General features: G+C 42.1%; 1 protein-coding gene across 1 annotated transcript in view; it reads left to right on the top strand.

Annotated features, from left to right (window-relative positions):
- The window catches only part of dnaaf9 (dynein axonemal assembly factor 9), a 208,770-nt gene that overhangs the window by 124,825 nt on the left and 59,397 nt on the right, over positions 1-24,548 (top strand). Inside the window, exons 22-26 of the mRNA XM_060840002.1 lie at positions 8,326-8,472; positions 12,446-12,534; positions 16,254-16,355; positions 16,449-16,566; positions 23,370-23,458. Coding sequence (XP_060695985.1) covers positions 8,326-8,472; positions 12,446-12,534; positions 16,254-16,355; positions 16,449-16,566; positions 23,370-23,458 — 545 coding nt within the window. The remainder of the gene's footprint in view (positions 1-8,325; positions 8,473-12,445; positions 12,535-16,253; positions 16,356-16,448; positions 16,567-23,369; positions 23,459-24,548) is intronic.

The raw sequence follows: 24,548 nt of genomic DNA, 5'->3' as shown, positions 1-24,548 counted from the left end.
ACAGGAAAATAAGTTACTGGAAAAACACTCTAGGTTGTAGAAGCATCTGTGGAGAGAAGTCAATGTTTCACATCTAGTGACCCTTCTTCAGAACAGTGCTTCTGTGTCTTAGGATCTATATCTTCTGTTTTTAATATTCTTAATGGAATATGGCATCACTTGCAAGGCTGTAATTTGTTGCCCATCCTGATTACTTTCAAATAATTATGAATCAACCAAATTGTTGTCCCATTGGCCAGACGATGTAAATGGGTTTTTAAAAATCATTGATCATTTGATCACCATTCTCTGCCATGGTGGGATTTAAACTCATATCAACCCTCATCTTTTCATAAGCTTCTACATTTCTGGTTCAGAGATATTAAGACTTATAACACTGTCCACCAGGAACAGTCTTGGAACTATAATGGTATTGGAATATCATTGCCTATGTGCCTTTGACAAGTGATTGTCAGCAGTTTTGAGATGACATCGTAATAAAATGTGGGCGGCACGGTGGCACAGTGGTGAGCACTGCTGCCTCACAGCGCCTGAGACCCGGGTTCAATTCCCGACTCAGGCGACTGACTGTGTGGAGTTTGCACGTTCTCCCCGTGTCTGTGTGGGTTTCCTCCAGGTGCTCCGGTTTCCTCCCACAGTCCAAAGATGTGCGGGTCAGGTGAATTGGCCATGCTAAATTGCCCGTAGTGTTAGGTAAGGGGTAAATGTAGGGGTATGGGTGGGTTGCGCTTCGGCGGGTCGGTGTGGACTTGTTGGGCCGAAGGGCCTGTTTCCACACTGTAAGTAATCTAATCTAATCTAATCTAATCTAATCAAAATATCACTCCTAATGTTTCCATTAATTGGAGAGTTAATTCCAAAAATTTAAGTCATGAATGTAAGCTTTTGTGAGAGCATTGAAGACTGAAGAATGAACTGACATAAGTATATAAAATTGAAAATTTTTCCCAATTTGGAAATGTTAAATATTAGGGAGCATAGACTTAAGGCCAGAGGGGAAAAGTTTAAAGGAGGTTTTTTTTTTAAGAGGGAGTGGGTGCCTGGAATGCACTGCCAAGGAAGGTGGTAGAAGCAGGGACGTTAGCAAAGTTTATAAGGCATTTAAACAGATATCTGAACAGGTATGGACCATGTTCAGGCAGAAGGGATGAGTTTAGATTGACATCATGATTGGCACAGATGTTGTGGGCCAAATGGCCTGTTCCTGTGCTGTACTATTCTCGTAGGTACTTGCAAATAAATCTAAGTGAGGGGAACGAGGAAGTTATTTACCCATAAATAAGGATGTAGAAAACACTGCCACAATAATGGAATAGTTGAGGCAAACAACATGGATACATTGAAGTGGAAGCTTGATAAGCACACAAGTGGAAAGCAGGCGAGACTGAGCAGTGAAATGAAATCGGGATGGGAGAGGATTCAGGTGGAGCATAATAAGAACATAGAGCAGAATTACGCCATGTAGCCAATTTATCCGCTCCATTGTTCGATCGGAACTGATTAACCCCATTCTCCTCCCTTTTCCCTCTAAACTCTTGATCCTTTTGCCAAACAAGAACCTATCTATCTTTGTCTTAATTGCATTCAATGACTTGGCATCTATAGCCGTTCCCACCTAATGAGTTCTGACTCCATATCCCTTCTTACTGTTGATTTAATTTCATTCCTTTCTAACAAGGCAACCCTGCCCGTCTGCCTGTCCTGGTGATATATTCTTGGACATTTAGTTCCCAGCCCTGACTTGCAGCTGTGTCTGTGATACCCACAATATCGTACTTGCCAATTTCAGTCTGCTCGACAGGCTCATTTATCTTTTTTCTTAAATGAGGCAGCATAAGTACAGTACTCAGTTCTGCATTGACTATCCTTCTCCTCCTCATTATTGTCCCCAGACGTTAGACTCTTGAACTTTCATACGCTGTCCTATTGTTCTGGAAAATTTTAATCTCTGCTGAGTCCTTCCCGGTCTTTAATTTTTTTTCCCCCTAATTTTCTGTGCAACTGAACCCACACCATCTCTACTTAGCATCAAGCACTGTCCACAGTCCAAGTTGTGCAATGCCAGCTTTCTCAATGGGTGGGAAAATGCCAGAAAATGTCTACCTTCCTGTTTTGAAGATGAAAATCTAGGTCAACATTTCTGCTTGATGCCCTTTTTACAGAACCTTTTTAAAAAAAAAATTATGATTAGAAAGCCTGAACTACTTACCTGAGCTCGAACATGCATGGTTTTCTCTTTTTTTTTCCAGTTATTTATGCGACTCTTTATTGGATTTCCTATGACTATTAGAAACATCCAAACTTCCAGCTCAGCACTGTCTTCATGACCTGTCCCACTTGTCAATCTTCCTTCCCACCTATCCGCTCCACCCTCCTCTCCAACCTATCACCTTCACCCCCAACTCCATCTACCTATTGCACTCTCAGCTGCCTTTTCCCCAGCCCCACCCCCCTCCCATTTATCTCTCCACCCCTAAGGCTACCAGCCTCCTTCCTAATGAAAGACTTTTGCCCAAAACGTCGATTTTCTTGCTCCTCGGATGCTGCCTGACCTGCCATGTTTTTCCAGCACCACTCTAATCATCACACAAATTCACCTGCATCTCCACACACACCATTTACTGCATCCGCTGCACCCGATGTGGCCTCCTCTACATTGGGGAGACAGGCCGCATACTTGCGGAACGTTTCAGAGAACACCGCTGGGACATCCGGACCAACCAACCCAACCACCCTGTGGCTCAACACTTCAACTCCCCTTCCCACTCCACCAAGGACATGCAGGTCTTTGGACTCCTCCATCACCAGACCATAGCAACACGATAGCTGGAGGAAGAGCGCCTCATCTTCTGCCTAGGAACCCTCCAACCACAAGGGATGAACTCCGATTTCTCCTTCCTAACCTGCAATCTTCTTCCTGACCTCCCCGCCCCCACCCCCACTCTGGCCTATCACCCTCACCTTAACCTCCTTCCACCTATCGCACTTCCAACGCCCTTGCCCCCGGCCCCCCCCCTCCCTACCTTTTACCTTAGCCTGCTTGGCACACTTTCCTCATTTCTGAAGAAGGGCTCATGCCCGAAACATCGATTCTCCTGCTCCTTGGATGCTGCCTGACCTGCTGCACCTTTCCAGCAATACATTTTCAGCTCTGATCTCCAGCATCTGCAGTCCTCACTTTCTCCACTCTAGTCTTGACCAACATCCTTGTAAATCTTTTCTGAACCCTTTCAAGTTTCACAACATCATTCCAATAAGAGGGAGACCAGAGTTGCACACAGTATTCCAAAAGTGGCCTAACTAATGTCGTATACAGCCATGACATTATCTCCTAACTCCTATGCTCAGTGCTCTGTCCAGTAAAAGGAAAGCAGACCAAATGCCGCCTTCACTATCCTGTTTACCTGTGACTTCACTTTCAAGAAACTATGAACCTGAACTCCAAGGTCTCTTTTTCAGCAACACTCCCCAGGGCTTTACGATTAAGTGTTTAAGTCCTGCTTTTTATTCTAGATTATTATTTAATTCACAGTTTGCATCTATCATGGTGGGATTTAAATTGTTGCTTCTAGATTACCAGTTGTACTAGGTGTTTAAAGCTTATTTATTTCTGTTTAAATATCATGATTAGTTAAAGATGCTGAGATTCAGAAGTAACAGTAGGGAAACGGATCTGGGTGGGTTACTCTTATAGGGTCGGTGTGGACTTCTTTGTGCCACACTGTAGGGATTCTCTGATTCTGCATGGTGCGTGGTCACAATAGGTTTTACTAATATGCTAAGTTGCGATCATTTTATGATCACAGCATCAGGTTTAATCATGATTTTCAAATGAGAAATCTTAAAATTGGAAAATGTTGCAGGCTCTGGACAAAGGACAGGATAGTGGAACAAAATTGAGCAGCCCTTCCAAAGAGCTGTCATAGGACTGTACGTTGGGAGAGTGGAATATGCAGTGAGACTTGTCCTTGTGCACCAGTTGCTGAAGGTAAGCAGATGGTAAAGAAGGCAAATGGTATGTTGAAGAAAGTGAGGACTGCAGATGCTGGAGACCAGAGTTGAAAAATGTGGTGCTGGAAAAACACAGCATGCCAGGCAGCATCCGAGGAGCAGGAGAATAGACGTTTTGGGCATAACCCCTTCTTCAGGAATGAGGCTGGTGTGCCAAGTGGGCTGAGATAAAGGGTAGGGGGGGAGGGAATTAGGGGGAGGGGTGCTGGGAATATGATAGGTGGAAGGAGGTGAGGGTGGTGGGCCAGAGGGGTGGGGGGGGGGGGGGAGCGGAGAGGGGGGGGGAGCGGAGAGGTCGGGAAGAAGATTGCAGGTCAAGAGGACGGTGCTGAATCGGGGGTTTGGGACTGAGACAAGGTGGGGAGAGGGGAAATGAGAAGCTGGAGAAATCTACATTCATCCTGTGTGGTTGGAGGGTTCCTAGGCGGAAGATGAGGCGCTCTTCCTCCAGGTGTCGTGTGGTCAGGGTCTGGTGATGAAGGAGGCCAAGGGCCTGCATGACCTTGGCGGAGTGGGAGGAGGAATTAGTGTTCAGCCACGGGGCAGATTGTGTTGGTTGGTGCGGGTGTCCCAGAGGTGTTCTCTGAAACGTTCTGCAAGTAGGCGGCCTGTCTCCCCAATGTAGAGGAGGCCATATAAGGTGCAACAGATACAGTAAATGATGTGTGTGGAGATGCAGGTGAATTTGCAACAGATATGGAAGGATCCCTTCGGGCCTTTGCGGGAGGTGAGGAGGGAGGTGTGGGTGCAAGTTTTGCACTTCTTGTAGTTGCAGGGGAAGGTGCCGGGAGTGGAGGTTGAGTTGGTGGGGGATGTGGACCTGACGAGGGAGTCGCGGAGGGAGTGGTCTCTCCGGAATGCTGATAGGGGTGGGGAGGGAAATATATCCCTGGTGGTGGGGTCTGTTTTGAGGTGGCAGAAATGACAAAGGATGGTCTGATGTATCCGGAGGTTGGTGGGGTGGAAGGTGAGGACCAGTGGGGTTCTGTCCTGGTGGCGATTGGAGGGGTGGGGTTCAAGGGCGGAGGTGCAGGAAGTGGAGCAGATGCGGTGGAGAGCATCGTTGACTACATTGGAGGGAATGTTGGTATTTTGGCCTTCATTGCAAGAGGTTTTGAGTACAGGAGCAGGGATGTGTTATTGCAGTTATGCAGTGCCTTGGTGAGGCCACACAATGAATATTGTGTGCAGTTTTGGTCTCCTTTTCTGAAGAAGGATGTTCATGCTCTCTAGGGAGTGCCGTGAAAGTTTACTAGGCTGCTTTCGGGAATGGCAGGACTAACATATGACTGACTGACCGACCAGATTAGGATTGTTTTGCTGGAGTTCAGACGAATAAAGGGGGATCTCATAGAGACTTAAAATTCTATCAGGGCTAAATGGGATAGATGTAGGGAGGATGTTACTGATGGTGGGTGTGTACAGAACCAGGGGTCACAGTCTGAGAATTCGAGATAGACTATTTAGGACTGAAATGAGGAGACATTTTTTCACACAGAGTGGTAACCCTGTTGAAGTCATTAACACGAGAAGTTGTTGATGCCAAAACATTGACTATATTCAAGAGACGGCTAGATACAGCATTTGGGACAAATGGGATCAAAGGTTATTGGGAGAAAGCAGGATTCAACGGTTGCGTTGGATGATCAGCCATGTCCACAGTGAATGGTGGAACATGCTGGAACGGCTGAATGGACGTCTCCTGCTCCTATGTCCAATTGGCTGAATGGCTGTTTGTTATGCTGCATCATAATGTCTGTGCCAACTTCCTGCAAGAAAAATGTACATAATGCCATTCCTTGTACTTTTCTCTGTAGTTGTATAACTGTTCTCCCATTCTAATTGAGTACTTGAGTGGCTCAGGTAATAGTGGATGCATTGCTAATTGTGGATGTAGGTTTGCTCACTGAGCTGGACGGTTCTTTAAGACGCTTCGTGACTATTCTAGGTAACATCAGTGAGCCTCCAAATGAAACACGGGTGGTGTAGCCTGCTTTCTATTTAATATGTTTGAGTTTCCTTGGGCTGGTGATGTAATTTCCTGTGGTGACATTTCCTATGGTGATGTAATTTCCTGTTGTTTTTCTCGGGGTGGTAAATGGGATCCAATTCGGTGTGTTTGTTGATAGAGCTCCGGTTGGAATGCCATGCTTCTAGGAATTCTCGTGGGTCTCTGTTTGGCTTGTCCTCGGATGGATGTGGTGTCCTTCCTTGTCCTATGTATGGATACTAGCGAGAGTGGGTCATGTCATTTTGTGGCTAGTTGATGTTCATATATCCTGGTGGCTAGTTTTCTGCCTGTTTTTCCAAAGTAGCGTTTTAGTTCTTGCAAGGTATTTTGTAAATGACTTTAGTTTTGCTTGTTGTCTGTATAGGGCTTTCAAGTTCATTAGCTGCTGTTTTAGTGTGTTGGTGAATTTGTGGGCTACCATAATGCCAAGTGGTCTGAGTAGTCTGGCAATCATTTCCAAGATGTCTTTGATGTTGGAAATTTATATTTTGATGTCTGAAACAAGATTTGGACTTTCAGAAGGCTTTTGATGAAGTTCTGTTCAGCAAAGATTGCCTTTAATTTTGAAGTACATATAATCAAGTGTAGTGTTTTGAGATGGAGAGAACTGTTTGGAAACAAAGAATAAGGATAAAACCAAGAGAAAACAAAGAGTAAGGCTAAAATGGATCCAGATGCAGGCAGTGACTAATCCGATACTTCAGACATCAGTGCTAAGACCTCAGCTATTCACAGTCTCTATTATATATTTAATGATTTGGGTGAGAGAACTAAATGTAATAACCTCAAGGTGGGTGGGAGAATGAGATGTGAGGGGGATGCAGAGACACTTCACTGTGATTTTGGCAAGTTGAGTGGGCATATGAGATATAATGTGGATAAAAATGATAGTTGCTGAAAATGTGTTGCTGGTTAAAGCACAGCAGGTTAGGCAGCATCCAAGGAACAGGAAATTCAACGTTTCGGGCCAGAGCCCTTCATCAGGAATGAGGAGAGGGTGCCAGGCAGGCTAAGATAAAAGGTAGGGAGGAGCGATTTGGGGGAGGGGCGATGGAGATGTGATAGGTGGAAGGAGGTCAAGGTGAGGGTGATAGGCTGGGGTGGGGTGGGGGCGGAGAGGTCAGGAAGAAGATTGCAGGTTAGGAGGGTGGTGCTGAGTTCGAGGGAATCGACTGAGACAAGGTGGGGGGAGGGGAAATGAGGAAACTATAAAAATGATAGTATCCATTTTGGTATATAAACAGGAAAGCTGTTTACTATCTGTCCATAAATTGAGAATATATGTGCAATGAGACCTAGTTGTCCTCATATACCAGTCACTGAAGGTAATAAATATGCAGATTCAGCAGGTGATAAAGAAGGCAAATGGTTATGTTCGCCTTCATAGTAAGAGACTTCGAGTACAGAAGTAGGGCTGCTTTGTTGCAATTATATCGGGCATTGTTTTGGCTACACCTGGAATATTGTGCACAGTTTTGCTTTAGTAAAGACCTGAGGAAGGATGTTTTGTTATCGAGGATATGCACAGAAGGTCTACCAGGCTGATTGATTGGTGGATGGTACAACTGACTTACAAGTAGAGGTTGAATTGGTTAGGGTTAAATTCGCTGCAGTTCAGAAGAATGAGTGGCTATCCAGGATAGATGCAGGTAGGATTTTCCTAATGACAGGAGTCCAGATCCAGAGGTCACAGACTACGGATATGGGGTGGACCATTTAGGACTGAGATGAGCTGAAATTTGAAGATGCAGAGAATTTGCAGATGAGACCACAGTATTTCATCTTTTCAAAAAGTTGGGTGTAGCACTTTGAACTCAAGGGATCAAAGGACATCAGAAGAAAAGCAGGAACAGACTTTTGAGTTGAATAGACGAAAGTGAGGACTGCAAATACTGGAGATCAGAGACTAGATTAGTGGGGTGCTGGAAAAGCACAGCAGGTCAGGCACCATTCGAAGAGCAGGAAAATCGACGTTTCAGGCAAACCAGCCATGGTCATAATGAATGGTGGAGCAGGATCGAATGGCCTACTACTACTCCTGTTTTTCTATGATTCCATTTCAGTGACTATTGAAATTCTTTCATAACTTAGTAGAAGTTTCTGATGTTACAAATAACAGCATTTGACAGAATACACCAGACATTGTCATTATGTTTAACTTTTTTCTTTTAATAAATTAAGTTAGTTGTAAAAATATCGAATTCCTCAATTTTCCTTTTTTCTTCCTGGATCATCATTCTGCCCTAGATCAGATGCTGAGTCTTAGAGGCAACATTTAATTAATGTTTCTTTTAATGTTCTAGAACTCCCCTGGTGTAGTTGCTGTACTTATCATTGAATACAAGAAAACGCTGCTTCCACACCTGCCCATTCATTTACACACTGCATCGAATTCCTTGATGTTTGCACTTATGCCAAGATCAAAAATCTATAGATCCTTTTATTGCCAGGTAAGAAAATAAAGGCAAAAATTAAGGATGATTTCTAGTAATCATGTGTTTATCTATAATGCTTGTTTTTTTTAAATTAATACAGTTTCCAAACAAGTGTACTCCCAAGAACTAATTTTAAAAATAGCCAAATCCTGTACGTCCTTTACAAGAATATGCTGCACAGACCACAGTGTGGGCCTATCATCTGCAAGCACTGGGCTCTTCCCCTGTTTTGCTTTCCTCAGGACATATAGTCTATTAGCGCACTGTCACCTAGTTCAAGGGTCACATACCTGCTGACTTCATCGTTTACCTACACTTTTGCATGATTGGAGACGTTGAACTCATTGTTTCCTGATGATAGAAAAAAATTACACCTGTCAGCTTCCTTTTGCAAGACTTCTAAGTAATACTGAGATGGGATGTGGGCAACTTTTCCAGCTTACCTCTCCATTAGTGTAGTTGCTGCAAATTGAAAAATCAACATTCTGTGGGGCTTCTCTGATATGGTCTGTGGTCCTTTATAATTTGAAATTTTTTTTTGAATGGAGCTTTTTGAATATTTGTTCTCATTTGCTTATGGAATGAGGGCATTGTTGGCTAGGCCTGCAATTGTTCACTATCTCTTTCAGAACAACTAGAGATGATGTTAAACTGCCTTCAGACCTTGTGGTGTTGACACAGTTATGCTGCTCCTAGGAAGAGAGTTTGAGTCTTGGCCCAGAGAGAGTGAAGGAGCGGTGATGTAGTTCCAGTTCAGAATGCTTTGTGGCTTGGAATAGATATTGCAGGTTACGTTATTCCATGCATCTGTTCTCATTTTCCTTCTAAGTGCTAGAGATTGGATTTAAAAGGTGTTGTTGGAATCACTTTGAGTCACTGCAGTGCAAATTTTAAAAAGTATATCTTGCTACCAGTTTGAGATGATGGTGAAGAATGAATGTTGAAGGTAAGGAATTGGGTGTCAGTCAAGAGGACCATCAAGCTTTGACCATGTGATGCCAGTATGACCATAGAAACATGTACCTCTCCTTGAATGTCCTTGCTCTCTAGCATTATGCTGAGCCCAGTCAATGTTGCTGCTCCTTTTCTCCTTGCCTAACTTTCTTGAACACTTTGTGCTGGATCTTCAATTCCTAACTGTGCTGCTCATTAGTTTGCACAACATTGAAGGTCATTTTATTTTGCCTGAATAAGCGTGTCCCTCTACTTTCAAATCCATACCATTTTCTTGTAGCCTTTCGGCAGGTGTGGATGCCTTGAATGTAACTGCACCTGCACCCTTTCTGAGCTCAGGTTCCCATAGTGAGGAATTCAGGAGAATTGAGTTTTTTTCCCGCATACTATTTTAACCTGCTGGTGTAGGGGGGTTTGTAAGCACTGGGGGGAAAAAAATGCCTTGTAGAAGAGTTTTTGACTGTTGGGGAAGCCTGCTGAGACATCAGAAACACTCTGGAAAGTAAATGTAAAACGTACTGAGGCCCTTTGATGTCATTATTGGAAGCTGTGTTGCAACGTATATCTGATTATACTGCAGTGGTTCATCACTGAGCTATGTTCTGCAGAAGCATGTTGACCCTTACATTGGTCAGCATTGTGCAATTGTTTTGCATTTCAGTAGTTCTCCAATTGGCAAAAGTGCTATTAATATATTCAAAAATGTTTTTAAAAAATTCCTGTCACCCTCTAGTGTCACATTTTTGTTGTGATTTATATTAACTGATATCTAGCTCGAAGAGTGTGCTGCTGGAAAATCACAGTCGGTCAGGCAGCGTCCAAGGAGCAGGGCAATCGACATTTTGACTCTTCTTCGGGAGTGGGGAGTGGCCCAAGGGGGCGGAGAGTTAAATGGGAGGGGTAGGCTGGTGTCAAATTAGCTGTGAATGCATTAGGTAGATGCAGGGTAGTTTAAATCCTCCCAAAGTGCTCTCGCAAATCTCCTGCCCAGGACATTGGTGCCCCTCCAGTTTAAGTGCAACTTGTCCTTCATGTACAAGTCCCACCTTCCGTGAAGGTATCCTAATGATTGATGTATCTGAAGCCCTCCCTCCTGTACCAGCCCTGTAGCCATATGTTTAGCTGCACTCTTGCCCTGTTCCTAGTCCCACTAGCATGTGACACTGGTAATAATCCTGAGATTACTACTCTGCTTTTTTAGTTTACAACCTAACTCACTGAAACCACTTTTTCGATTGTCATCCCGTTTCTTGTTGTGTCATCGGTGCCAGTGCCACCATGACTTATGGCTGCTCACCCTCTCCCTTCAGAATCTTGTAGGCTCGATCATTGACATCCCAGACCCTGGCACCTGGGAGGCAACATACCTTCAGGGAGACCCATTCACAACCACTGAATCCCCTGTCCGTTCCTCGATTGAGTCTTCTACCACGAGCGATTTTTCTACTTGCTTTGCTTCCCCCCCCCCCCCCACCCCCCACTGTCTGAGCCATTGGCCAGGTCTCTGGCACTGTCTGCCTGTTCCCTTTCCGCCCCTCACTGTAACGCGTTAACTTTTTCTTGTACCTGAGATGAGACTACCTCCCTGTAACTCCTCCCTATTAACCTGTCCACCTCCCTACTGATCTGAAGTTCATCCAGCTCCAACTCCAGTTCCCTGATGCAGTGTCCGAGGAGTTGGAGTTGGGTGCACTTCCCGCAGATGAAGTCAGTGGAAAGCCTAGTGGTGACCCTTACCTCCCACATCCTACAGGAAGAGCATGCAAGTGCCCTCGCATCCATTCCCACTGCTCTGAATTCCCAAAGAGACTATTGAAAACCAGTAACCTTACTGAATCAGCGCATAGAATCTCTTTATTTTGGTTGGAGGACAACAGTTGGGAGACATTACCTAAGTAATGTTTCGGGTAAAGTGACTGCCCAAATATATTAACTCACTTTCTCAGCAGTCCAGAGTCCGCTCCTGCACTTATTCACGTGGTAAGTTATTAAAGGATTTACGTAGCTTCCTGGCAGCCCCCTGGTCCTTGCTGTCAGTTCTACCTCTGCTATTGCAGCAATGGATCACTTCTATCCTCTCCCTCATTTTAAAAATAACCTAATTCATGTTTGACTAATGTGATTATCTTGAACTAACTGTGTTTGCCTGAATGACTGTTAATATTACCTCAAACTATTGCCGAAAGATTTTGTATCATTTAGGTTAAACTGACTAGCCAGCAGTTGCTGGATCTGATACAACCTTGTTCAAGAAAAAGTATATCATTTTCAATTTGTTTTTCTCCTGCCATTGCTCTTCTATTGAAGGAGAATTGAACAATGATGGCTGGATGATTGTTGCAGAACATGTTTGCAGAATTACTTGGATACATATTGACTTTTTAAGATGAATGTTATCAGTTTACTTGTGGGCGGCACGGTGACACAGTGGTTAGCACTGCTGCCTCACAGCACCAGAGACCTGGGTTCAATTCCTGACTCAGGCGACTGACTGTGTGGAGTTTGCACATTCTCCCCGTGTCTGCGTGGGTTTCCTCCGGGTGCTCCGGTTTCCTCCCACAGTCAAAAGATGTGCAGGTCAGGTGAATTGGCCATGCTAAATTGCCCGTAGTGTGGGGTGAATGGGTGGGTTGCGCTTCGGCGGGTCGGTGTGGACTTGTTGGGCCGAAGGGCCTGTTTCCACACTGCAAGTAATCTAATCTAATCTATTTGATGGTTTTCAAAGGCTTTTTTTCTTGTACTCTGCATGATTTATTGTAAACTGACTGCAACAATATGTAGACAGTAATGTAGATTCAAGGACCAAATGGTGGTGTTATTTCCATTCAAATCCTGTGGTACTTTCAAAGATTGTGATTATTGTGTTATGACGTGACCAACTTATTCTCTTTGACCTTTCTTAATCTTAAAGTTGAAATTTGAAAATTCTCAATTTGAAAGTGGTCGGGAAATCAGAATCGTATATGTGCTTTGCAAAAGGTCTGTTTCTTTCTTTTGAAAAATCATTTTAAATTTGAACTTCACTTTACACTAGGTCATGACTCCATGGCAACAGGTGGGAGAATCTGGCATTACACTGAAGATGTGTCAGAGTAATCAATTATCAGAGGCGCAAAAAAAGCTGTAAGTAATTTCTTTTGCCAGCCAAAGATATTAAAGCAAGTACATAAACTATTTTTTTAGACTTCATTACTTTTATGACAATCACTTCTACTGTTGCTTTTGACAGATTCAGGTCCTCTATGAGCTATTATCTTTCTAGAGTTCACTAGATTGATCTTTTTGGTTGGCTGATTTAGAGATATTTCCTCCTTGGGACCCTGCAACCACATGGGATAAATGTGGATTTCAACATTCCCTTCCCCCCACATTATCCCAGTCCCAAATGTCCAACTCAGCACTGCCTGCCAGACCTATCTATCGCTCCTCCCTTTGACCTATTGCCTTCTCCGTCACCTTCATCCACAAATTGCTTTCCCAGCTATCTTCCCCCTCCCATTTATCTCTCAGCCCCAACCCACAAGCCTCCTTCCTGATGAAGGATATAAGCCCGAAATGTCAATTTTCCTGCTCCTCGGATGCTGCCTGACCTGTGTTTTTCCAGCAGATCTCACTCGACTTTGATCTCCAGCATCTGCAGTCCTCACTTTTTCCTACCTGATTAGAGACATTGTCATTAAGCAGTTTTCATTAATGCAGTAATTATTAAGTCCTTATGTACCATACAGAAACCCAGCTACCTCATTGTACAAAACTTAAAAGACATAGAGTTACAGGTATAAGTCAGAATTTCTTCATTTGTCTCTCTGAAAGTAATCCGGCATTTAAATTCACATTTGAAATGGAACTGTGAAATTTGCTCAATGTCCTCATTGACTAATTGGCTAGGGAATTCTCTATTTTCTCTACCACAAATCTGCCTTTACTGGTCAGCATAAATGTTGGAATTCCTACATTTCCATGTACTTTCAGATTGAGTTTATCAAAACCTCATAATTAGGGCCTAAGCCATTTGTTCACCCTTTAAATGTGATGCTGAAATCGCGCACAGCAGTAAAACCGGATGAATCACCTGGCTTTGATTAAGGCACTCAAAACGACAATGACATTCAGCTCTGTCAACACTGCTGAGTCCTCTTCACTAATGTTTGGTGGTTAGTGCCAAAATGCCTATCTATTTTTTTCATTTGAAATAATTGATTGTCTCGGTGGCAATCATTTTCAGACCATTATCACTTACTGCTTAAAAAGATTCTCCTCCCCTGTTAGCCAAAAGCTTAAATTTGTTCAATCAACTCCAAGGAGCAACTTTTCTTGGTGTAATTTATCTGTGATAATATTGTACACCTTTGGAAACGTTTCGTTCTACCACCTTTTCTCCTAAGGAGAGCAATACCAGTTTCTCCAGCCTAACCTTGTTGCCAGAGCATTCATCCAGTAAGTTTCTTCTGCACCAATTTGAGAAATATTTCAATTTTTGTTATTGTTAAGCAAGTTAGTAGATTAGGCGCATCAATAGCAAGTGGAATTTAATCCTGATAAGTGCAAGGTGATGTAGTTTGTGAGGTTTAGTATTAGAATTCCTACAGTGTGGAAACAGGGCCTTCAGCCCAACAGATCCACACTGACCCTCTGAAGAGTAATCCACCCAGACCCATTCCCCTATCCTCTCTTTGCCCCTGACTAATGCACCTAACCTACACATCCCTGGACACTATGGGCAATTTAGCTTGGCCAATTCACCTAACTTGCTCATCTTTGGACTGTGGGAGGAAACCGGAGCACCCAGAGGAAACCCAAGCTGAAACTGGGAGAATGTGCAAACTCCACACAGATAGTCGCCTGAAGCTGGAATTGAACCTGAGTCCCTGGCACTGAGGTAGCAGTGCTAACCACTGAGCCATCGTGACCCAAAATAAAAGAACGATGCACAAAGAATTGTAGATCTCTGTGGGGTACTGAGGAACAATAAGATTTTGATATACAAGTTCATGGATCCCTCAAGGTCTCTGCACAGTTGGACAGTGCTAGTGAAGAAAGCCTATGGAATGCTTGCCTTCATTAGCTAGACATAAAATTTAGGAGCGAGGAAGTCATTGATTAGGCCACAGATTGAGCACAAAGTATTCAATCAGAAGGATGCGATTGCACTGGAGTAGGTGCATAGTAGAATGACCAGGATGTTGCCTGGAATGAAAAGCTTCTGGTCAGTGGAGAGGCTGAATAGGCTGGTTTGTTTTCCTTGTGAGCGAGGAGCCGGAGGGGGTGGAGGAGTGGTTGACAGTGAGAATTTCTTTCCCATGGCAGACATGTCTAAGACGAAGGGCATGGGTTTAAGGTGAAGAGCTAGTGGTTTAGAGGATATCTGAGGAAAAAAAAATCACCCAGAGGTTGGTATGGAACATGCTGCCCGAGAAGATTGGGGTGGTAAGTACACTTGTAATACTTAAGAAGCAGCAGGATATGTACTTGATGCCAAAGCTATGAACCAAGTGTCAGCAAATGGGATTAGTGTTGCTTGCTGTTTGTTGATTGGCGTTGATTGGCATAGACATGGTGTGCTTAAAGCCTTGTTTCTTTGCTTTATACCTCTAGAGCTTCATAAAAGTTCAGGATATCTTTCATATTTTTGTACTCTCTATTTTGTTTGATATCCCTGTGCAATATGTTGCATTGTGCCATAGTCAATTTTATATTTCCCTATCCTTTTGCATCATCTTGCACTTCACTATGAAATTTCATTTCCCACTCGTCGACCCACTTAGTTGCAGTTGATCAGGATTATCATTATTGTTTGCCCACATCTCCAAGTTTGGAAACATTGGAAAATATGACATTTTATTCTCTATTCCAATATGAAGTAATATGTACTGATCCTGTTGCTCTTCCTTGGAAAATGCCTTTCTATAACATCCTCCAGTTGAAAAACAGCAGTTGACCAGAAATCATTTCTGACATGAAGGAATTTTTAAACCAAATTGACTGATCCTCCTTGACATGAGACTGAATTCAGTCAATTAGTCCTTTATGATACTTTGCCAAACATTTGCTAAAATGCACAAGGATCACAAGAAGTAATGTTCTTTTACCATCTTAACTTTTGATGAAGTAACAAATTTGAAATGGATTATTCGAATATGATCAGCCTTTTACAACTTCAAACTAGCTGTTCTTGAAAAATGTAAGTTTCTGTAAGACCTTTTTTTTCATGTTGATTAACTATTGTGTCTTGTTAACTTTAGAAACATTATCAGTCATGCTTCTAAAGGCTTAGAGAGATTGATGTTTGAGGTTATGGTTTGCAGTGAATGCACCACATTGCCATTTATACCTTTGTCAGACCCATCACTTTTTTTTTCCTTATCCCATTACAAACTTTGAAGATTGTTACAGTGCTGAAAGAGGTCGTTCAGTCTATCATGCCTACATACCCTTTTGCATTATGTCATATTCTCTTTGCCATTTTATTTGTCCTGCCTTTTTGCCCATTATAGGCCCTTTTTGTTAACTTTGTGACTCCCCTACCTCTGTATATTCTAAGAATCTGTTAATTGCTAAGATTTTGCAGTTCTGAACCGAGATTGATCTACGTTGATGGAGACAGAAACAAAGTGCACAATGCTGAATATTTCTAACATTTTGTTTACATTACAGTTTTGCTGTATTTACAGTATTTTGCTCTAGTATAAAATGTATTTACTTGTAATTTTAGCATCATGAAATAAAGTACAACTTTAAAACTGTCTAATTATGCTAATATTGAAATGAATGTTCTTGAGAAATAATATCACAATTTATAATTGAAAATGTTATTTTGATATTGCTCTTTATTCTCTTATCAGACACATGAAGCTGGAGAAACTTTTTGAGGTCCAAGCCATACCTAAAGATCAGCAATACAACCATTTAAAACGAGTCAGTGCTGACCTGCCAGAGCTTGGCATGTAAGTGTTTCTACTATTATATGAAATTACTAAATGAAAAACAATGGGTGAAGATTCAAAGCTAGATCTGTCTTAAAATTCCCTTGATTACAGGTTTTTACAGCATTTTGCTGTGAGTAGTGCGAGTCATGAACCAGTAAGAAGATCTGATCTGTCCATATTATTACAACAATCAAAGTTATCCTCCACAATCAGTGAAGACCAGAATAAGGTAATAGAGCATGTTGTTCGCCTTTTAAAGACCGATGCTTAAAATGTCATTTATTTATTCTTTATTGAAGGCGAGTTGATAGGAGTATATAAAATTAAGAGGCATGGATAGGTTGGGTAGCTGGTATCTTTTCCCAGAGTGGTAATGTCAAAAACTAGGGCCATAAGTTTTTGTTGCAAGGGAAAATGTTTAAAGGAAATATGTGGAGCAAGTTTTCTTCAAGAGGTGATTGGTGCCTGGGGAGTGGTAGGACCAGATGTGATAGCAACATTTAAAAGGCATTTAGACAGATATAAGAACAAGTAGGGGATAGACGGATAAGCATTGTGTGCAAAGAGATTGGATTAGTTCAGAATGGTATGGTCGATGCAGACACGGACTGAAGTGCATGTTCCTGCGCTGTACTGTCTTATGCCCTATGTACCATTAATTACAAATCTGTAGTTCAAACTCGGCAAATGTAGATAGAGTTTGAATGACCAGCTAGTTATATCCGAACAGCATAAAGTAGTGACTGGCCAAAGAGTTGCTACTTGGAGTAATTGGACTGTGTAACTTGCCTTTATGTTCATTTAATCTTGCCCAGTGTACATCTGCATACCTTTGATCCAGCATTAATATTTTACAGTACATTGATCCCATTTAATTTTTTTTAAAGTGCTGTGCTAATAAGATTAAAATGATACCTTTATGGGTATGAGTGTTCTACTTTTTATTTTCATGAATCATTCGGAAGAATCAAAAAGCAGAATACTGCAGATGCTGAAAACCAAAAAAAAACCCCAAAGCATTAGAATCTTTCTTCATGTCTGGCAGCATCTGTGAAAAGAGAACTAGAATTAATGTTTTAATTCAAGGAACTGGAATCCGAAACATTGTTCTATCAGACTATTAAACCCTAAAAAATAGGAATGGGAGTAGGTATTCCGCTCCACTGGTCTGCTCTACCATTCAGTACTACTTCCACCCACTTTCCTGCCCTTTCCCCATAATTATTAATTCCCTATGTTAATTCAAGAATTTACCTAAATGTAACCTTAAATATATATAAGAACTCTGTCCCCACAGCACTCTGTTGGATCTCTGAATAAATTCCCCCTCATATCTGTCTTAAATTAGTGTCCTTAATTCTGAGATTAGAATTAAAATTAGGTTTTAATACAGGATACAGTGAAAAGTTTACAGTATCGCCCCCATGTGGCGCCATCTTAGGTACAAAGTATCTTGGTACTAACCTTAGATACAAAGTAGAAAAATAAAGAAAAAAAGTTACGTTACCTTCATAGTATAAGTTACAAAAATAAGAACTGAAGTTAAAAAGATAAGCATTGCAGTTTTTCTAGAAAGGTCAGTGCACTAGATCAATGTAGGAGGCTTGCACATGTGGTCTGACAGAATTTGCAAGCGGTTGACTGACCACATTGATCTACTGGCCATCCCCACTCTGCTCAGGGCACGCTGGCCATTCCCATTCCGCTTGGGCCTCTAGCCTCCTGACCGTCCCGCCCTGTTCCACTTCGCTCGGGCCTCCAGACTCTAGCCATCATTGTGCCCTCCTAGTCCTACGCTCTCCCAGTACTTAATCTGTCAAGTCCCTGAATCCTATATGCTTCAATGAGATTGTCTGTCTTTCTTCCAAAGACTAGAGTCCCAACTTTTTTAAGCTTTCCTCCTTAGACAGTTCCTCCATACTAGGATTCAGCCTGGTGAACTGCCTCCAATAATTAATATATTTTCTTAAATAAGTGGAGCAAACCTGTTCACAATACACCACCTTGTGTATTTGCAGTAAGTCTTCCATTGAAATAAGGACCAACATTCCATTAGCCTTCCTGATTACCTGTTGTACCTGTGTGCTGGTTTTGTGTTTCATGTACAAGAGCCTCCAAGTCCCTCTTTGTTGCACCTTTTCCAGCTTTTCTCCATTTAACTAAAATTGTTAATTTGTGTTCTCTTCAAAAATGGTTTCCCCAAATTATATTCCATTTGTCAACTTGTCCACTTAATTAATCTATTAATATCCTATTTGTAAACTGTTATATCCGCCTCACAACCTTTCCATCTAGTTTAGTGTTGTCTGCAACTTTGGCTAAATACATACACTTCCTTCCTCCAAGTCATATATTGTAAACAGTTGTGGTCCCAGCACTGATCCCTGTGGAACCCAGCTAGTTGTGCGTCGCCAACTAACAAACTTCCCACTAAGTTGTGGGCGGCACGGTGGCACAGTGGTTAGCACTGCTGCCTCACAGCGCCTGAGACCCGGGTTCAATTCCCGACTCAGGCGACTAACTGTGTGGAGTTTGCACGTTCTCCCCGTGTCTGCGTGGGTTTCCTCCGGGTGCTCCGGTTTCCTCCCACAATCCAAAGATGTGCGGGTCAGGTGAATTGGCCATGCTAAAATTGTCCGTAGTGTTAGGTAAAGGGTAAATGTAAGGATATGGGTGGGTTGCGCTTCGGCGGGTCGGTGTGGACTTGTTGGGCCGAAGGGCCTGTTTCCACACTGTAAGTAAGTAATCTAATCTAAGTTGCTGACCACGTACCTTCTCCTTATCGTCCCCACATTTACCAGTGAGGAAAATACTAAAATAAAACCAAGAACTGTGGATACAGGTAAGCTGTTCTGATGATGGACCCCAAAACATTAACTCTGCTTTCTTTCCATCGATGCTGCTAGATCTGTTGAATTTATCCAGCATTTTCTGTTCTTGTTAACTTGGGGATTAGTGATGGTAATGTAATTGTATGTCAAGGGGCGGTGATTAGGTTGTCTCTTATTGAGATGGACATTGCCTGGCTTTTTTTTTGTGGCATGAATGTTACTTGCCACTTTTCAACCCAAGCCTGGATATTGTCCAGGTCTTGGTGCGTTTAGGCATGGACTGCTTCAGTATCTGGAGAGTCACCATTGGTGCTGTGATCGGTGGATATTCTGAATACTGACAGGGGAGTTCATTGATCAAGCAGCTAAAGATGGTTGGGCCAAGGACACTAACCTGCAGAATTGTTCCAGAGCTGAGATGAGTGGCCTCCAACAACCACAACCATCTTCCTTTGTGCCATGAATGACTCCAACCAGCAGAGTGTTTTCCTCGATTCCATTGATTCCAGTTTTGCTCAGGCTCCTTGATGCCACGCAAATCAAATGTGGCCTTGATATCAAGAACAGTCACACTCACTTCATCTCTGGAATTCAGCTCTTCTATCTTTGTTTGTTTGAACCAAAGCTGATATGAGATCAGAAGCTGAGTGTCCCTGTTGGAATCCAAACTAGACATCAGTGAGCAGATTATTGTTGAGCAGGTGACTGCCAGCTTATTGCAAAAACTGAGAGAGTCAGGCCATTTTGCCAAGTTGATTAAATTCGGTCTTCTAATTGAGTGACTTTTTAAGTTTTTTTTTCACGGTTATGTGTCTGTCAGTGGCTAACCCAGATTTGTTGTCCATCACCAATTGCCTGGAGGACAACTAACAGCCACTGCATTGCTGTTGCTTTGGAGTTGTTGTTAGGCTAGACCAGGTAAGCCTAGTAGAATTCCTTCTCTAAAGGACATCAATTAATTAAATGATTTTCTTTGTGACAGTAGTTGCATAGTTTTATTAGTCTAGTTTTTTTATTTCAGGTTTTTATTCAGATTTCACCAGACATGGGATTCAAACCCCTATCACCAAAACATTAGCTGTGGATTACTTTTCCAGTGACATTACCACCAGGCCACTGCCTCTCCTGACTCAAGTAATTTAAAAATCTGTTTTGATGAAGAAAACACAGCCTGAGTTAAAATACTGATTAGTTGAGTGAATATGATGGGTGGTGGTGAAGGGTGGACAAATCAGAGGTGCCACATGTGTATTTCTAGCCACTTGGTGGTGGATGAGGAGACCAATCATTGAGCTTTGTTTAGTTTTAGATTTATTTACAAAAGAAGACATTATGAATACGTAGTTCCTAACCCTTCAATGCACTTCCTGTGCCAATAAATATTTGATGTACTCTTTAGAAAATTATAATCAAATCAAAAACTTAACATGTTGACAGCAACTTAAAGGGGCACTGCATCAGAAACAAAACTTCAAAGTTACTTTCAAAACGAAAAAGAAAGATGTTCGTGGGGCTATTGATGCATTCTGGCCTGAGATATCCACTTTTGGAAGGCCAGAGAACTGCATGCTCCCTTTCCAGGGAGACCTAGGCATGGGCTTTATCTATAGAATAGCAACATGGAATAATGGCCAATGTGGCCAGGCCCACATGGGGCACTTCTGATTTGTCCACCCTTCACACAACCCTCCAAATCATTTCTGTACTTTCGTAAAAGAGGAGCAACAAAGTAGAGATACAGTGTTGTGTCTCTGTCTCCTCAAAGCCACAATGAATACAGGTGGTTTTGGAGTCCATGCTCCATGTCACCTAATACATGCCTGTGCACCACTCTCCACACTAAATTCCTGTGGTAAAGGGCAGGACTCTTTGGAATTTTACTTATAGACCCCCATCTAAAGGCAGGACAGAATGCCACATTAGAGCATAGAACAGTACAGCACATGAACAGATGGGTTTGGCCCACAGTGTCTGAACAGACTGTGATGCTATTCTGAGCTGCCTGCACGTGATCTGTAAGACTCTCTATTTCCTACTTAAGTATCTGTCATGTGACATCTGAATGTTTACAGATGGTGTACAAGGAAGTGGACAGTGTCCAGCAGCAACCCAGACTGAAAACCCTGCCATTTGACATGGAATAACATGGAGGAGATTTTCTTGAGACTGTTCAGATTATCAGCTGAGATTCTCTATGATGATTTCAGGACCTTTAGCCAATGTGAAATTCCATCCATATGGGGGTCAGTTCAGACAAACATCCACCTGACCATTGAGCCACCTCTAAGACGGAGATGCGGTCAGGACTAGGTGTTAGGTTTCTTAAGACATTACAAATACAAGTAACTATTGAATTAATGGCCCCCTCCTGTAACCTATATGTCAGTGAGCTGTCAGTCAATGGTGGGTAAGTAATTGGGTGAGATTTGGAGAGACAGGATTTATATGCTTTTGGAAAGGCAAGGATTGATTAGGAATAGTGGCTTTGTGAATGGGAAGTCCTGTCTCACTAATTGATTGAGAAGTGATAAAGAAGATTGATAAAGGCAGAGTGGTTGACTTTGTCAATATCGACTTCAGCAAAGTGTTCAACAAGGTTCCACATGGTATGCTGGTGAGTGAGATTAGATCACATAGGGTCCGGGTAACCAGTTGGATACAAAAATGGCTTGAAAGGAGGAGACAGAGGATGGTGGAATTTGGTTGTTTTTTTTTGACTGGAGGCCTGTGACCAGCAGTGTGCCATAAATATTGGTGCGTTTTGTCATTTACGTAAATGATTTGGATACGAATACAGGAGGCATGGTTAGTAAGTTTGCAGTTGATGACAAAATAGGTAATATAGTGGATCGTCAAGATTATCTCAGAGCACAACAGGAACTTGATCAGAGGAGTGACCGAGGGGTGACAGATGGAGTTTAATTAAGATAAATGTGAGTTGTTGCATTTGGAAAGGCAAACCAGGGCAGTACTTGTACAGTTAGTAGTAGAGCTCTGGGGAGTGTTCCCAAACACACTGACCTAGTGGTGCAGATGCATTGTTCCTTGAAAGTGGAGTCATAGCTAGACATGGTGGTGAAGGCATTTGACACACTTTCCCTTATTGGTCAGAACATTGAGTATAGGAGTAAGGATGTCATGCTGCAGCAGAACAGGGTATTGCTGAAGCCACTTTTTAGTATTGTAAATGCAATTCTGATTGCCCTTCTATAGGAAACCTGTTAAAACTTAGGAGGGTGCAGAAAAGATTTCTAAGGCTGTTACTGGGACTTGAGGATTTGAGCTATAGGAAGAGGCTGAATAGACTGGGTTTTTTTTACACTGGAGCATTGGAGGCTGAGGGGGTTACCTTAGAGAGGTTTATAAAATCATTAGGGGCATGAATAAGGTGGATTATCCCAGCTCTTTTCCCCAGGATAGGGGAATCCAAAACTAGAGGACATATGTTTAAGGTGACAGGGGCAAGATTTAAAATGGTTCTGAGAGGTAACTTTTTCCGCAGAGGGTGGTGCATGTATGGAATGAGCTGCCAGAGTGGTGGAGGTGGGTAGAGTTACAATATTTAAAAGGCATCTGCATCGGTGTATGAATAGGAAGGGTTTAGAGGGACATTGGCTAAAAGGTAGCAAATGAGATGAAGTCAGATTGGCATATCTGGTTCGCACGGGCGAGTTGGACTGAAGGTTATGTTTCTGTGCTGTATACCTCTATGACTGCATGAACTGAACCTTAATTTATGCAGAAACATATGGTAATTTTTTTTGTTTCTTTAGTTATCATTTCACAATGTTGTGTCAGATGGTCCAGTGTTTCATAGTAGAGCAAATATAATTCTTAACTGTGGTTATTCAAAACTGCTATTTCCTCTTCTTTTTCTCTCCATTCCTGAAAATAATTGTGTAAAACATCTTGCAAAGTTTAAATATATCTGTAAAATGTATCTAGCCACTAAATCGCACAACATTTGTTAAATAATTTCACTTTCATAGAAGCAAACAACCTTACTGGAATGAAAAAATTATCAAATAATTTGCTAGGATCCTTTCATATAAGTATTTACTTTTATTTGGAACTGTGTATAATTTAGTTTTCCAGATTGAAATGGGCACTACCTGCAAGTCGGTGTAGATATGGTCAACTGAAGGGCCTCTTCCTGTGCTGTACTGTTGTATTAAATTATTTATTTTCTTATTTGTTTAAGATGGTGATCACTATTATTGCGGGACTTCCTGGTAGTTATAAAGAAGAACTTTGTACCTATATTGTCAATCTGAATCAAGAACATGGAAGGTCAGTAAGTTAAATAATTTGGCAGTCATTTATCTTTTATAACTTTTATAATTAAGGTTATATTTTAGTAAATGAAGAAGTGTTCTTCTCTTTAAGTGTAATATATTAGTGTTTTCTACTCCTAAACCTTTCCTGCAGAAAGGGCTAGATTTTCTTACTAGAGTCCACATTCTTACCTGGGAGAAAGTACCTGCAAAAGTGGAATTTTTGATTTGAAAGATGGGGTGAATGTTCAAGTCAGGTCCACCATCCCACAAAGAATTCTGAGGCAGAGCAGCTATTGGGTACCATTCAGTTGTTAGCAAATCAGTAAAAGGGAAAAAAAATCCATTTACCTCTCTCCACTTGACCTGCCTCCCAAACTATGACCCTCACCTACCACATGTTCTGAGCTAAATGCTGCTGTTGACCACTTCATGTCCATCTCTGTCTTCCATGCCAAGCTATTGGTACTTCCACACTCATTCCTTGGGCTTACACTATAGAGGGGGTTGATTTAGCTCACTTGGCTGGACAGCTAGTATGCAACACAAAGTATCACCATTCGCATGAGTTCAGTTTCCTCACTGGTTGAGTGTAGCATGAAGCGCACTCCTTCTCAACTTCTCCCCTCACCTGAGGCATGGTGACTCTCAGGTTAACTTATCACCAGTGTCTCTTATGAGAGACCAAGCCTATGGTCATTCATGGTGACTTTACTTTTCCCTTTACTTTTACTGTCCAGAAGCCATGAACCCTATCGTAATGGAGAAGCAGAAAGGCAAAGTATTCTACCAATAATAATACGTTGGGATTATAAAAAAGGGATCTGCATGTCTTTGTACACCAGTGCATAAAAAAGGCAATTGCAGCAAGCAGTTAGGAAGCACATGATGTGTTGGCCTTCATTGCAAGAGGATTTATTTCTGAAGTAGGTATTCCTTAATGCAGTTATTCAGGGCACTGTTGAGACAACACCTCTAAAATATTTGTTCATTTTGGTGTCCATACCTAAGAAAGGATACACTTGCCATAGAGGGAGTACTGCAGAGGTTAACTGGGCTGATATCAGGGATAGCAGGACTGACATATGAGAAGAGATTGGTACAGT

Source organism: Hemiscyllium ocellatum, chromosome 1 (genome assembly GCF_020745735.1).
Source record: "Hemiscyllium ocellatum isolate sHemOce1 chromosome 1, sHemOce1.pat.X.cur, whole genome shotgun sequence".
NCBI classification, from domain to species: Eukaryota; Metazoa; Chordata; class Chondrichthyes; order Orectolobiformes; family Hemiscylliidae; genus Hemiscyllium; species Hemiscyllium ocellatum.
Note: the sequence above shows the minus strand (reverse complement) of the source record. Positions and strands in the feature narration are given on the sequence as shown.